The sequence below is a fragment of the Phoxinus phoxinus genome (genome assembly GCF_949152265.1).
Source record: "Phoxinus phoxinus genome assembly, chromosome: 7".
NCBI classification, from domain to species: domain Eukaryota; kingdom Metazoa; phylum Chordata; class Actinopteri; order Cypriniformes; family Leuciscidae; genus Phoxinus; species Phoxinus phoxinus.
In genome coordinates this window covers 18,535,369-18,548,760 of record NC_136882.1, presented here as the reverse complement: position 1 = coordinate 18,548,760, position 13,392 = coordinate 18,535,369, and the positions used below count along the sequence as shown (strand labels likewise).

The window sequence follows — 13,392 nt, the reverse complement described above, 5'->3', positions numbered from 1 at the left end:
CTCCTATGCGCCATCTAGTTCAGTCCAGTAGTTGGCGGAAATGCACCTTTTACTGCCATTAAAATGATTCAAATGCCACATTTATAGATTTACTTGTTTACCATCTGTCCTGTTGCTGTTATTCTGTCTCTGCTGTGGAAGCTTGTTGTCACCAAGACAAATTCCTTGTATGTGTAAGCATACTTGGCATTGGCAATAAAGCTCTTTCTGATTTTACATGGTGGTAATGTTTGTAACTAAGAGGTTTGACAATCTTTTTTTTATTTTTTTATAAATTAACCGTTCGAACAAATTATTAAATAAAGCAAGCAACGTCAGAAAGTAACAATGTCAGACATTGATCATTCTCTGGATGAGCTGATAAAGGTGTGAGCAGCTGGTTCTGTCGTTTCTGCAGTCATCAAAGACCTCTCTCTCTCTCTCTCTCTCTCTCTCTCCAGATTCAACGCTGTAACGTCTGATCCTGACATTTTCAAGGCAGGCTTGTCTTAACATATACCTTTGTTTTACAGCATGGCTGAGTCTCAATGAGCAGCGATGTTTTTAAACTTATTTTTTGGTACAGTATAATATACTGAGTATATGGTTTCATTTGACACTTTTAAAAAGTTATTCACATCGGTTTAATATGATGTTTTGTGGTCATGTGGGACAGACATACTGAAATATTGGCAGACACAAGACAATATTCAAGTTACTTTACAATAATACTGTAAATAAACACAAAGGGAAGGCAGGCCCATTGCAGGCAGTAACCAAATAAAACATACTTGTAGAAGTTTCAAGTGCATGTCTCTTTAACCTTGAAAAGTATAGATTTTATACAACCTTTGTCCTGTCTGGTTAGTCATTAAACATCTCTCCAAACCTAAATGAGGTATAAGGTCACAACAACACAAGTCACCAAACAATACAATCTCATCTCTTTCATCATAAAGGCTGTTGTAGTAGAATCATAAACTCTTTGACCCTATGAGTTAATAAGTCACTATACAAAGGTTATACTTTGCTGCTCATGCAAGTTTCACAAAGCATGTACAGTACAGAGTTACTCATACTGGAATTTGTGCTACAAGGTCTCTTTAAGGATATGAACCGCCCGTCACCTACACGGGCCTTCATTTAAACAGCTTTGTTTGATGTTGATGCAGGCTAAACTATGCATTGTTCTCTATGCTTTTCCTTTTCCTGTTTTTTCACCCATAACAATATCATTGATACAATATTACAACATGCTTTAGAACAGCAGGTGCCTAGAATGAGACAGTAGTTTAATAAAAGCATAAAAAATATATGCTACTGTTACTTTTCTCATCATCTCTGTTGAAATCAGTAAAGAAACAGATTATTTCTAAAAATGTGAAAATACAGATTTTTGTACTTCCATTAGACCAGTGATTCTCAACCAGACCAAACTTCCAAAGGAGGCCTCAAAATTACTCACAATGATTTAAAATAAGACATTACTCTAGCCAAGCTCTAAAATATTTTATGAGGTAGACATTTTTTAAATTGAGTAAATATCCTTAATCCTTATCCAGTAAATCATGAATAACTGGAAAAGTCATGTGCCCTTTCAATATTGTTGAGGACAAGGTTCAGAACTACTGTATTAGACTGAATATTAACTGCAAAGGTCTCGTGGAGGTGAGATATAAAGCTACTGCTTTATATCTACGGCTCAACCACTAATACTCCCAGGTTGTTGTTGAAAATGATCCTGCCGTCCACCTCTTTACTGCAGTCAGGATGTCTCAGTAAGTCCAGCACTCCTTTCTTCAGGTCTTCAGGAGCATTCTTACTGAACTCTATCACCTCCGTAAGGAAATCCAGCAGCAGTTCTCCCACCGGGTCTCCCTCAGTGAAGCACTCTGTGATGTCCATCTGGGACAGAAGCTCATGGTTACGGTAGGGGATGCCCTCGGAATCGAAGAAGGTCTTTATATCTCCTGTAGTGACACACTGGCTGATCTCAGTGTTACAGAGCTGTTGTTTAAAGGTCGTCCATAATTTGCCCCATCCACTCTCGCCTATGAAAAGCAGAAGCACAACTAAGTTAATTTTTTCCTTAAACAGAACAGAAAAAAAAATTAACTTGTTGTTACAGACTTTTAGACCCCACTGTACTGCCATACAAATGTGAAACCCATTACATACACAAACAATGGATTTTGATTGAATTTATAATGATTTGATTTCCGTTTTCTCTGACGAATACAACGTTACACGACGCATACAGTGTTAGACTAACCACCAGTAATTGTAATAAGATCTACGTTTCGTTACTTTCGATAAGAAACAATGTGTCATCTTTCAAATTCGGTCCCTTTTATCACTAAATTTAAAAATAAAATGCTGTTTTGACGCTCTTTGTTGTGGCGCGACAGATCACTGTATAGGCGCCTCTGTTCAATCTTCCTATTCACTACTAGTTACGGAATAAACATGAATGAACATATGAAGGTGTGTTGAAAGATACAGAACAACTTACTGAAATGTATCTCGTGTAATCGATCAGTGTTTCATCCGCGGAAAGTAGTCAATGAAACATCTTGTAAACAATGTCACGAGGCATATTACCTCAGGCAAGTCATTCAGTGTCCACAGCTTGTTAGTTCGCCAGAGAAATAAACTCTTTTGCTAAATATATGCACTATATTAGCCTATATATTCATTATATTTTACTTAACCTATTAGTGATGTCTTGGTTATTTATTGTATGTTTGATTAAATCTGTCATGAAAATGACAGCCAGAACCGTGGCTTTAAACCGAGGTACGTACCGAACCGCCAGTTTTGTGTACCTAGCGCACGCTCTGGATGTGTGTAAAGTCGAGAAAACAGCACGCGAGTACCAAGTTCTCTTGCGCTTGAATGGTTTAAAACCACATTAAAATACGCACACAGGAATCGATAAGTATACCTGACCTTAAGTATCCCATTCCAGAATTAGAATCGATTTTCCATTCCCAACCCTAACTGTACCTGACACCAGAATGATCAAGAGTTTCCCATCTTTTTCTAGAAGACTCCGAAAAAATGAAACAGTGGCCTCTGGATCTTTGACATAGTACAGCATCTGTTAAGCAGATTGGTATTAATATTCTACAAACATAACAAAACATCTTTGATACACAGACCTTATTAATATAACTTGAATTAAAGTCGACAAAATGAATGAAAAGGTCAAAACCTGTATCATGTGAATGAAGTCCATCTTTTTCCCAGAGTTTTTCTCTTGCCAGTGTTTTTCAAACTCAGACGCTGTCATCTTGTTCCACGCAAAGTTAATGTGATCAAGACCTGGAGTGGTTGATACCCGAACTGAACAGAAAGAATAAAAAAAAAAAAACAGCACAAATAGCCATTTACTGGTAGAGTTAGTAAAAGCGTATGATATGATTAACCTAAATGGGCAGCAATAAAATGTTTGGTACCTTTATATTTGTGCAGCATGTCATTGCTTGGTTCCACCACTTCATTGTTGACTTTGACATGTGGATGTTTCAGGTGTAGCTGAGTGAACATCTCTAGATCAATCTCACCTGGAAATCAGATGAATATGAATGACTGAGAAATCTGTTATTAAAATCTGATATATGAAATGATGATATAAACAGAACGTTAATAATTCAGTTATTATTAAAAGTGTACCTGCTCCACTCCCTACTCCTATTACATTGAGAATGGGTCTTCCCCCTCCAATGCTGCAGAGAGAGAGCGAGAGAGAATATAATAAGGGCAAGATAATATTATTATATCATGTCATTGTTAAATCTGCTGGCACATTCTGTATTACAAAGCTAGGACAGGCTAAATGAATAAAATATGACATTTATCAAGAACGATAAAGCACCTTGCCAGTATGTCTGGTAGTGTATTATGAATGAAGTCCTGCATGCACTGGTGCTCAGATGAGCGCTCCAGAAACAGCTCGAATGATTTGAGGTATCTCGGATAATCTTCCACAAGTGATCTGAATGGAGCTGCCATGGTTTTCATTGGCTGAAACATACAACTGGTGTTTTAATGATAAAATGGGTTCTGAATCACCCTACAATGAAACAAAGAAGAAGATATTTTAAGAAGTTCTAGCAATGACAATATCATCCCAGGGAAAGCAAGAACTAATCAAATGTCTACCTTGAATGCAATGTAAGTCACTTTGGATAAAGGTGTCTGCCAAATGCATAAATATAAAGTTGTCGTTTTTTGCTTTTTTGTTTATCCATTAAATGGAAGTCAATGGTAAACACTTTATATGGTGCTTTATAGCACTTTTTAAGCACACAATATATTATTTAATGTTATGCAGAATGTACAGGTTTAGAATGACATCAGTAATTTTTTATGTTTTATTTTAGGTGAGTAAATCATGCGTCTTAAAGGGATAGTTCACTTTAAAATTAAAATTCTGTCATCATACTCATCATACCTACTATGGAAGTCAATGGGAACAGTCTACTGTTTGGTTACCGACATTCTTCAAAATATCTTCCTTTGTGTTCAGCAGAAGAAAGAAATTAATACAGGTTTGAAACAACTTGAGGGTGAGTATATGATGACAGAATTTTCATTTTAAAGTGAACTATCCTTTTAAGTTCACGAGAGGCGACTAAAAATGGTCTTTAATTGTAATTGAGTTGTAATTGAGTGTGTAAAAAATAAGTTTATAGCATACTCTACCATTACATTGCCTGCTGAGCTTTACCAATGACTATTCAAAGACGGTTCACTCCTATTACTTATAAATGGGAGAAAATGCAACGTGCAATAGGGCATAATACGTCCCGCCTTCTAAGTAAAAGAGTATTAATTAATAAAGTCTGATTAATAAAGTCATTGCATCACTGCAGCTGCCGTTAAAAGCTCCGGTTCCCGTACAAACCTGAGACTCGCACTTACTGTAGGACTGCATGTGCGCATTGGCTCGTCTAGCCTGCAAAATAAGCCTTTTTAACGCTATTTGACGATAAGGAATAACATTTATGGGAAAGGTCATGTCAGATTTTGTTGCTGATTTTAAACATGTTATTTAACTGTGAGTTTGGCAAGCGGTTTTTGAGATTTCAGTATTCCCCCATTCAAATAGATAGGACTTGGTCTTGGATGCCCGAAATAGCTGCCCAGAGGCATTGCAAATATAGCCGCCGACTGAATAAACTTTCCTTGAAAGGGACTTTGGCTTTACACACCGCCGCTTGGCTGAGAGGGCTGCGTCGCTTTCTCTAACATAGGCTACACTGTGAGAGAAAGAGGGAGCACATGAAGGGCTCGTTGACAGAACTGTCACTGTCCCGATAGGACCTGACCTGAAAGTTTATAATTTACGTGTTTTTAACCCTTGCCAATTTAAACATTCAAGCTCAAGAAGACGTGAAAGTAACTCGCGCATGCTGTGTGAGAAGTTTTGTCTGCGCAAACTGCACATTTGAAGCACACGCCAGTGTCTGACAGCACGTGATTGCTGAATTAAGCTTTTGTTCACATCTTCTTGCGCTTAAACTGACAATTTCACACAAAATTATGTCTAAATGTTCATCTTGGCGTGTATCCTAGTAAACATAGTCGGTTATCTCTTAAGTGAACGTAAACAGTGGAGAAATAAAATGCATGTGTGACAGTATCAGTATTGGATCCGTGCATTAGTCTTAAAGTGACAGCAGCATAATATTCCTGCTGCGTTTTTAATGTTAATCAAACAACAGACTCACTGCAAAAAAATCACTAAATGCTCTTGACTGAATACATTTTGTAACTAATAAGGATTCATCTATTTAATGTATACAGTGAAGATTATGCAGTGTTTATTTATATTTGATTAGGCTACTCTATTAAATTCCTGTACCTAATCTGTATCTAACTGTTGTTACACCTGAAAAGCACTGTTCATTTAATTTTCATCCCTGTTCTAAGTGCTTATTTGTGCTTATTGCTTGTAGTTTGTTTATTTGTTCTTATTTCATTACAAACTATTAACTTTACTTTAATAGTGTTTGAAAATTATATTTGGCCATCAAACGGAGAGGGTTAGGGCCAGAATGAATAGAACAATAGATTGAACTTTAGGAGTTGGGTTAGGGTGGTTACAGAAGCAGGTGTAATTTCTCAGGACACCTGATGTGTGATGCTCCTAAAAATGTTTACACATCTTTAACACAGTCTGAAATTATTAAACAAAAGGGGACAAAACTAATAAGAAATAATAGGAATTAAGTAGTTCAGTCTCAATTGTTATGCTTACAATAATGGCAATGAAATAATCTCAAATCGATGGCACGAAAAAAAAGTCACATTTATGAAAATGTTGCATTTATGAATGGAGACTATTAGTTAAGCGCTAGACAGTATAATCTCAGCAGCCATATCACATCATTGTCCTGTAAATCACATTCAGATTAGCATGATGAGATTTATTGTTATTCAACAGGTTCATTGACTCGCTCCCATTTTTACAACTGTATCATTATTTCTAACTTTCGGTTACTGACACTGGATGCATCAGTGCTCTAATAATAACACGAAGAAAGCAGAAGTGTGCAGCATCTTACCTTCACTTCTATCCGGTATTTTTTTCACACTGCCAGTGCGAGCAGTGGGACACTGGCTGGGCCGCACATCCTGACACAGACTCAGCCACGCCCATTAGAACAAGGCCCCGCCCACTCCCTTAAAGCCGCAGGGCTAACACGCTACACAAGAGAAGCTCTTAATATTTAAATTGATAAAACACGTCCTGAGATATAATGATTTATATTATTATAACTTTTTTTATCTCTGTTCCTTTTACCTTTATATAGGTAGCAATTTAAATGAAAACTCATGGCTTTCCTCTGCTTAAAATTATGTTTTAGTATTAGGCTATTCACCACCGAATATTAATTTTATTAATCAACACATTTACAAATAAATCAACAATCAAGGTTATTTTTAAATTAAAATGTTTCATACATATTGTATAACATACCACCAAGTCATCAACATGCCACTTGACAGGAACAACTGAAACGATACATCGTGCCCGGCTCATTGCTGCCCTCTAGTGCTCATCGGTGTAATTTCACAAGTAAAATTGCAGCACACTGTGATTTCCCCTACCTACACCTATTTGTTAAAGATATAAAACACTCAACTTGTGTTACATGTTATTAAACTAGGCCACATAATGACAAGCAGACCATTATTAAGTAATTGAGAACAAGTAAGGCTGTGAGACAAAATAATAAAACAATAAAGACAAATATGGTCTATAAAATACAAATACATTAATCCATTTGTTTTATATGCTTGCACATTCATTACAGTTTTTCTCAGTCGCTTTGGTGCATTTCTTAGGTCAAAAGTGCAATTCTTGATACTACTTGTGCAAATTCCAAATCATCTAGTCACTTGTGCACATCATTAAAGCAATTTCTTATTCCTTTGAACAAATTGCAATTGCTTTTGTACATATTGCAATTGATAATGTACAAGTGTCACCTTTTTTCCACATTTTCAATTGCTCATGTCATGTTGATCAAAATATAGTAGATGGTTCTCTGTTGAATAGTCTTACCCCTCAAAACATCTAGGCATTATTTCCTTGCATAAGCCATTACATGCAAAATTGTTGAACTATTTGTCATAAACTGTCAAGCATAGTTTTACACATTTACACAAAACAAATTCAACTGTGTGTTCTGGGATAAAGCGTATAATGGAGTTGGAATCAAGTGAACCCGCTCACAACTTTGTATACGTGGATGAGGCTGGCTTCAACCTGAGCAAATGCAGAAGGCGGGGTCGGAATATCATCGGTCACAGAGCTACTGTGGATTTGCCAGGCCAACGGGGAGGAAATATCACCATGTGTGCTGCTATTTAGGAGCATGGTGTGCATATCCCCCTTATAGGGCCATACAACACCCAGCATCTCCTCAACTTTTTAGAGACTCTACAGGGCTGTCATCCCTGATGATGAGAGGGGTCTGTTTAGAGAGGATTTGCCAAAGTATGTGGTCATTTATGATAATGTGAGTTTCCATCGATCAAACATCATAAGACAATGGTTTGTGACCCACCCGAGGATGCTCATAGAATTCCTCGCACCTTATTCACCATTCCTTAACCCAATTGAGGAGTTCTTCTCCACATGGAGGTGGAAGATGCTCGTCAGCCACACACACAGATGACCCTGCTGGCTGCAATGTGTGAGGACGTCACAGTAGACGACTGCAGAGGATGGATAAGGCATTCCAAAATATTCTTTCCATGTTGCATTGGAAGGGAAAATATCCGGTGTGATGTGGATGAGAATATGTGGGCCGACAGACAGGAACGTCTGGCTGTGCCTTAGGGGTGTTTCCTGTGTCTCTTTCTAATTTAGTTTTTTTTCCTTTGTGCCCCTTGTCTTTTTCTTACTGTAAATTATTTTGTTTTTTTTCTTTCATAAAGTAGCACTAGTAAAAGCTGTGAAAAACAAAATCCTGTCCAGTCTCTTTCAATCAATAACCCACATACAGTAATATGTAAATAGTACTGTTGAAATTGATATGCCATAGAAGTGCAGCCTTGTGCATTTTCAATACAGTAACTGTCATCCAAACTGTAGCCAAGTTTACATCAGGTAATACTGTCAAAGTACACAGTTACATTGACAACAGGCCTAAACATTTTGACGACCTTGTTCGTGAACAATGACTCAATGACTTATCATTCTGATGACACTGACATGATCATTGGGATGAATATTTACTTTTGAGAGATGTACTAAAGATTTTTAGTGACTGACTAGCTTTAGAAACATATCCATTGTATATTGCAGTTTGTACAAATTGTTCTGAGAAATGCACTTATTATTTTGCACATGTTAGGGATGATGTGAAAAATGCACCAAAGTGACTGAGAAAAACTGTAATGCATCCATTCAATCAATCAGTTTATCCATGTTAATGAACTTGTCTGGAAACAGACAAAAACTGACATTAAAGTCAATTGAGCACCAAAAGATCTAGAATATAGAAAATATAGAATATTAATATAAAATATTGAAATTTCATGCTACAGAAATACAATAGAATATTTGGTCACACATTAGATTAGCGTCCAGTTTTCACTATTAACGACTTTTACCTCAATAAACTCCTAATAGAATAGTTAATGGGTAAGGTTAAAGGATGTCATAAGGCATAAATATGTGCTTTATATGCATGCTAATAAGCAACTTAATAGTGAGAATTGGACCCTATACTAACATTTTCCCAAATATTTTTTATATAATAGCTTAAATGCCAATAACGCCTTTCTTAAAGCCAAAACATACACAGTTTAGCGTATTCTATGTAAATAAAAGAGGTTTTAATGGTACTTTTGATAGCTACATCAGATCAATTTAAAGTGTAAATCAACACTGATGGAAAGTTATGCACTAATCTGGGCTGGGCCACATCATTTTGATCCAAATATAAACGGAAAGAGAACAAGGCAAAAATTTAGTGATCTATCTCTAATCTGCCTCTTACCATTTTCTTTATTACAAAATACAGATGAAGCAATTTTCCCACTTAACTTCTCAGTCAGTTTGATCATGTCAAACTTTGTTAAACAGATTTGGCTACTGGTGAATGGAAATTCATGATTAAAATGAGAGAACCCACAAAGATTCACGGGAAATCTTCTACAGAATTATTAGGGCTTAATGGAAAAATTAAGCCTGACAGAATCACACCACCCAGACGTGTCCCCTAGGTGGCACCGACAAGACTGCTTAAATTCATCTCATCCTTGAACAGAAATGACAGGCTTTACTAATAAAAACTGATTAAACAAAAGATTTAAACGATTCAACATCCTGGAGTAGAAGTATCTGATGGGCTGCACGGTGAAGACATTCAGTGTGACGATAACAGAACATTCAGCACAATTGCATTTGTTTCAAATACTATACTTCATTGTCTTATGTTATGTTATCTGCAAAATAATGGGACTGTTTAAATGTTGCTCCATCTGTTGGTTTATGATGGGTATTACAAATGAGCTCACCATCAGTAAAAGAGCATGACAATTGTTTTAGGACCGTCTTATTATATGTGCGCTTAGTTAAAATATTAGGTATGGTTTAAAAGACCAAAAGATGTCTGGTGTGAACTTACAATGGGAGTCTATGGGACAAAGGCACAACGTTTACCTGATTTCTGTCAAAGCAGCTGAAACCACCATCCATCTTTGATGCAGATTAACATATGAGCGACAACTTTTCCCACAGAGTATCACAATTTATTAGCATTTTCGGTCAACTCTTCAAGTACACACAATTAAAACAGAAAGTACTATGTAAACTAAAGGTCAGTGTTTTACAGGCAACTGTATATACAGTAGTGCTGAGAGCATACTGAACATATTAGAAGAAGAAGAAGAAGAAGCCATGTAAACAAGTCAGTTCTAAGGGGCAACAAATAAAAAACCAAGTAAATCAAACAAACAAAACACACTGTTGACTTTGTCACTAAAGGAGCAAGTTTCCATAAAAATGCAAGGCCACTTTTGGAATAATCCAGTGTATGACAAAATCAATCCAGCATGCACACGCACAATTGGGCTTCAAAATAAATAAATATATATATTGCCATTTTTTTTCTCCTCCAGAGTTTGTATAAATAAATAAAACCGTTATAAGCTATACACATTTTAGCTTCTCACATCAGTGGACTAATTTAGAAATACGCCAAAAGCCTTTTGAGCAGCAGATCATCCGGATGGACCTCAAACAGACAGGAACTGGAACCGTTCGGTCCTGTAGACTAACCAGCCAGCACTTACATATCACATGTACTGTACGGCAGCAGAAACACACATGGGACAAAACCAACAAAATCAAAAAATACATGTGCAGGTAACAATGTAAAAAAAAAAGTTGCTGCCTTTCATTTTTTAAGTACACTCTCGTATGTATTTTAAGAAATACATTCTTTCGGTGGAGCAAGACCACATGAAGGTTCCACACTGTAAAAAATGTGGCTGCGATTAGTTAAAATTTGTTGAGATAACTTAAATATCCAACTTAACCAAACTAAACTTAAGTTAACTAAACTTAATATTTTAAGTCAAGCTTGAACACATACTTTTTAAAGTTGAAACAATGTTGGATTTTAAGTTGTGCTAAATAATCGCAGCACTTTTTTTTACAGTGCACAAGTTATGTTATAATGAGGACCATTGAGATTTAAGAAAGGTTTTTCACGTGGCAGTACAAGGAGCGAAGCGAACCTTGACACTGTAGGTCTTGAAACAGATCAAGACAATTATGTCAGCAAGAAGTCAGTCAATAAAGCAAAAAGGGATATTATTCAAATACAGAACCAGCACCTGTACTTTATTAAAAATGATGAACATTCATAGCGTTGATGCACCTCTCCCGGTGTAATGCTCATGCAGACTCTACATAAACGCATTGGTCCACTGTATCTGTGCTAAATGAGTTCCCCCAAACGCAGGATATTGCAGGAAGCCGCAGGAACACAGTTCATTATCCGCTGGTGTTGGAGCAGACCTCATCAATTGTACAACTGCTAGACGGAGGTTAAAGGACAAACTGAGGCGTGCTGAAGGAGCACACGGGCAGATCATCACCTTAACCTCTCGGGGTGTCTAAATGAGTTTACTGTGCGGATCATACACACGTTCAGAGACATTCCGCACGAACACTACAGTTTACAGGAAAGTCCTTGCATCACAATGAAAAAACACTAGAAAATCTGTTTGAACATAAATCAAGAGGAAACTAAAGAATGACTAAGCACTAATATAGTGCATAACACATCAGTCTTTTCTCGTTCTCTGTTAAAAAGTCACATCGCCTTAAAGGGACGGTTCACGCAAAAATGAAAATGCTGTCATTATTTAGCCATCCCTCAAGTTGTTCCAAACCTGTATGACTTTGTTTCATCTGTGGAACAGAAAAGGAGACATTTGAATAATGTACCAGTTGTTATTGCCAATGCAATTAGAATAAATGTGGACTGGAGCTTTCAAGCTTCAAAAAGGACGTGATGTAAAAGCATATTGAAAGAATCATTATTAGGCAACTAATAATGTGCACTACAGTATAGTCCAAGTCTTCTCAGTCATAATATAACTTTGTGCTCAGTTTAAGTCATTATTCACTGCAAGGCTTGACATTCGCATTGACTTTCATGAACAAATAGTTATTTTGAGTAATCTCTTTTCAATTAATTGATTGATTCAGTTCACAGTCCTTTCATTTCACCGACTTAATGATCCGGTCATACAAGTTTGGTACAACATGAGCTTGAGTAAATTATGACAATTTTCATTTTTGGGTGAACTAGGCTTTTAATGCGACTGAATAGATTCGGCACAACTTGAACTTGTGTTTTTTTTTTCCTTCGTTTTATATGATGTAAGAAAAATCACGGCAAGAAAATGTCAAAGTCTTCCATCTGGTCCGTGGAATGTCAGCTGTGTCTCGTCCTCTCTTTAAATGTCACAATTTTCACGACGACCACTGATCCGAAACCTTTGTCCTTGCAGTCTCACATACAATGTTTTGTGTATGCTGCCAATTTTATTGTCTTGTCTCTCTTCCTTTTATTTTTTATTTTTTTGGAAATCCAAAGGGTGCTTTGGAAAGATGAACATTTGAAAATGTTGCACGCAGTCCAGCTTGTGCTTTGAATGTACAGTCAACCGAGAGCTTGATCACATGTCCACATCCCCGTCATAGGCCAGAGTCAAGGGCTTCGATGGTGGAGATGCACTTTTACTCTGTTTGGACGGTTTGCTGCTGTTAGAAAGAGGAGGAGAAAAAGAAAGATCAATGAAATGTCATGTATATACAGTACTGCTGCCCTCCATTGTATTTCTACACGGTACCACTAGATGGCAGCAACAAGTTATTACAAGTGAGACTAATAAAGTTAACAAATAGGTGAAGTGTGTAATGTCTGTCATCAACTAGAATCACAGACTGTTTTCAAACAGGTATTGTCTTTCCATTAAGTGATGAGTGTGTTAAATAGATACATACCAAAACAGAAAGGCCAGAGCAATTATGAATAATATGAGAATGAATCCTCCAGCTGTTAACCCATAGACCCACAGCTTTATCCTTCCATCTGTGTGATCAGAAAACAGGATTGTGATCACTACTGAAATACATAGGACATCATTTTTAATGCTTCCATATTGCAGCAGTAACATATGGCACATTCATACTGGTGACAATGTACCTGAAGAAACCATTTCACCATCTTACATGCGCAGTTCAGAGGAAAGGATTGGGTGCGTGTCATAGAGACATTAAGATGCTTGTATAACTGATATGACAAGGTTTTAGAACACATCTTTCAGATGAAAAACAAAAGACATCAGCCTGATGAGCTGCACTGAGAGCTT

The 13,392-nt window shown here is 36.8% G+C and overlaps 2 protein-coding genes across 8 annotated transcripts in view; both read right to left on the bottom strand.

Annotated features, from left to right (window-relative positions):
• Window positions 1-584: 584 nt before the first annotated feature.
• On the bottom strand, window positions 585-6,644 carry hnmt (histamine N-methyltransferase). Its single transcript, XM_079618827.1, has 7 exons — window positions 6,552-6,644; window positions 3,857-4,005; window positions 3,655-3,707; window positions 3,438-3,545; window positions 3,194-3,324; window positions 2,986-3,079; window positions 585-2,030 (listed from the first exon to the last, which is right to left on the bottom strand). Exons 2-7 carry the CDS (start codon window positions 4,000-4,002, stop codon window positions 1,675-1,677), a joined length of 888 nt encoding a protein of 295 aa, XP_079474953.1. The 5' UTR covers window positions 4,003-4,005; window positions 6,552-6,644; the 3' UTR covers window positions 585-1,674.
• A 3,597-nt stretch (window positions 6,645-10,241) lies between these two features.
• The window catches only part of thsd7ba (thrombospondin, type I, domain containing 7Ba), a 305,630-nt gene continuing 302,479 nt past the window's right edge, over window positions 10,242-13,392 (bottom strand). For 5 of the 7 annotated variants that reach the window (XR_013798191.1, XM_079617501.1, XM_079617502.1 and 2 more), the window contains 2 exons: window positions 13,025-13,112; window positions 10,242-12,781 (listed from right to left, as the gene is read on the bottom strand). Coding sequence is in view for 5 of the 7 variants with exons in the window: in XM_079617501.1 (XP_079473627.1) it covers window positions 12,697-12,781; window positions 13,025-13,112 (173 nt within the window). In the remaining 2 variants the exon portion in view is untranslated. The remainder of the gene's footprint in view (window positions 12,782-13,024; window positions 13,113-13,392) is intronic. The other 2 variants (XR_013798192.1, XM_079617504.1) reach the window with 1 other exon arrangement.

What these genes read in the sequence shown, in the direction of transcription:
- hnmt (XM_079618827.1), bottom strand. Translation starts at nt 4,002, where the DNA reads ATGAAAACCATGGCAGCTCCATTCAGATCACTTGTGGAAGATTATCCG. An exon ending in AGGAGTAGGGAGTGGAGCAG is followed by an intron (nt 3,546 to 3,654) that starts GTACACTTTTAA and finishes TCTGATTTCCAG; the next exon opens with GTGAGATTGATCTAGAGATG. An exon ending in CATGCTGCACAAATATAAAG is followed by an intron (nt 3,325 to 3,437) that starts GTACCAAACATT and finishes CTTTCTGTTCAG; the next exon opens with TTCGGGTATCAACCACTCCA.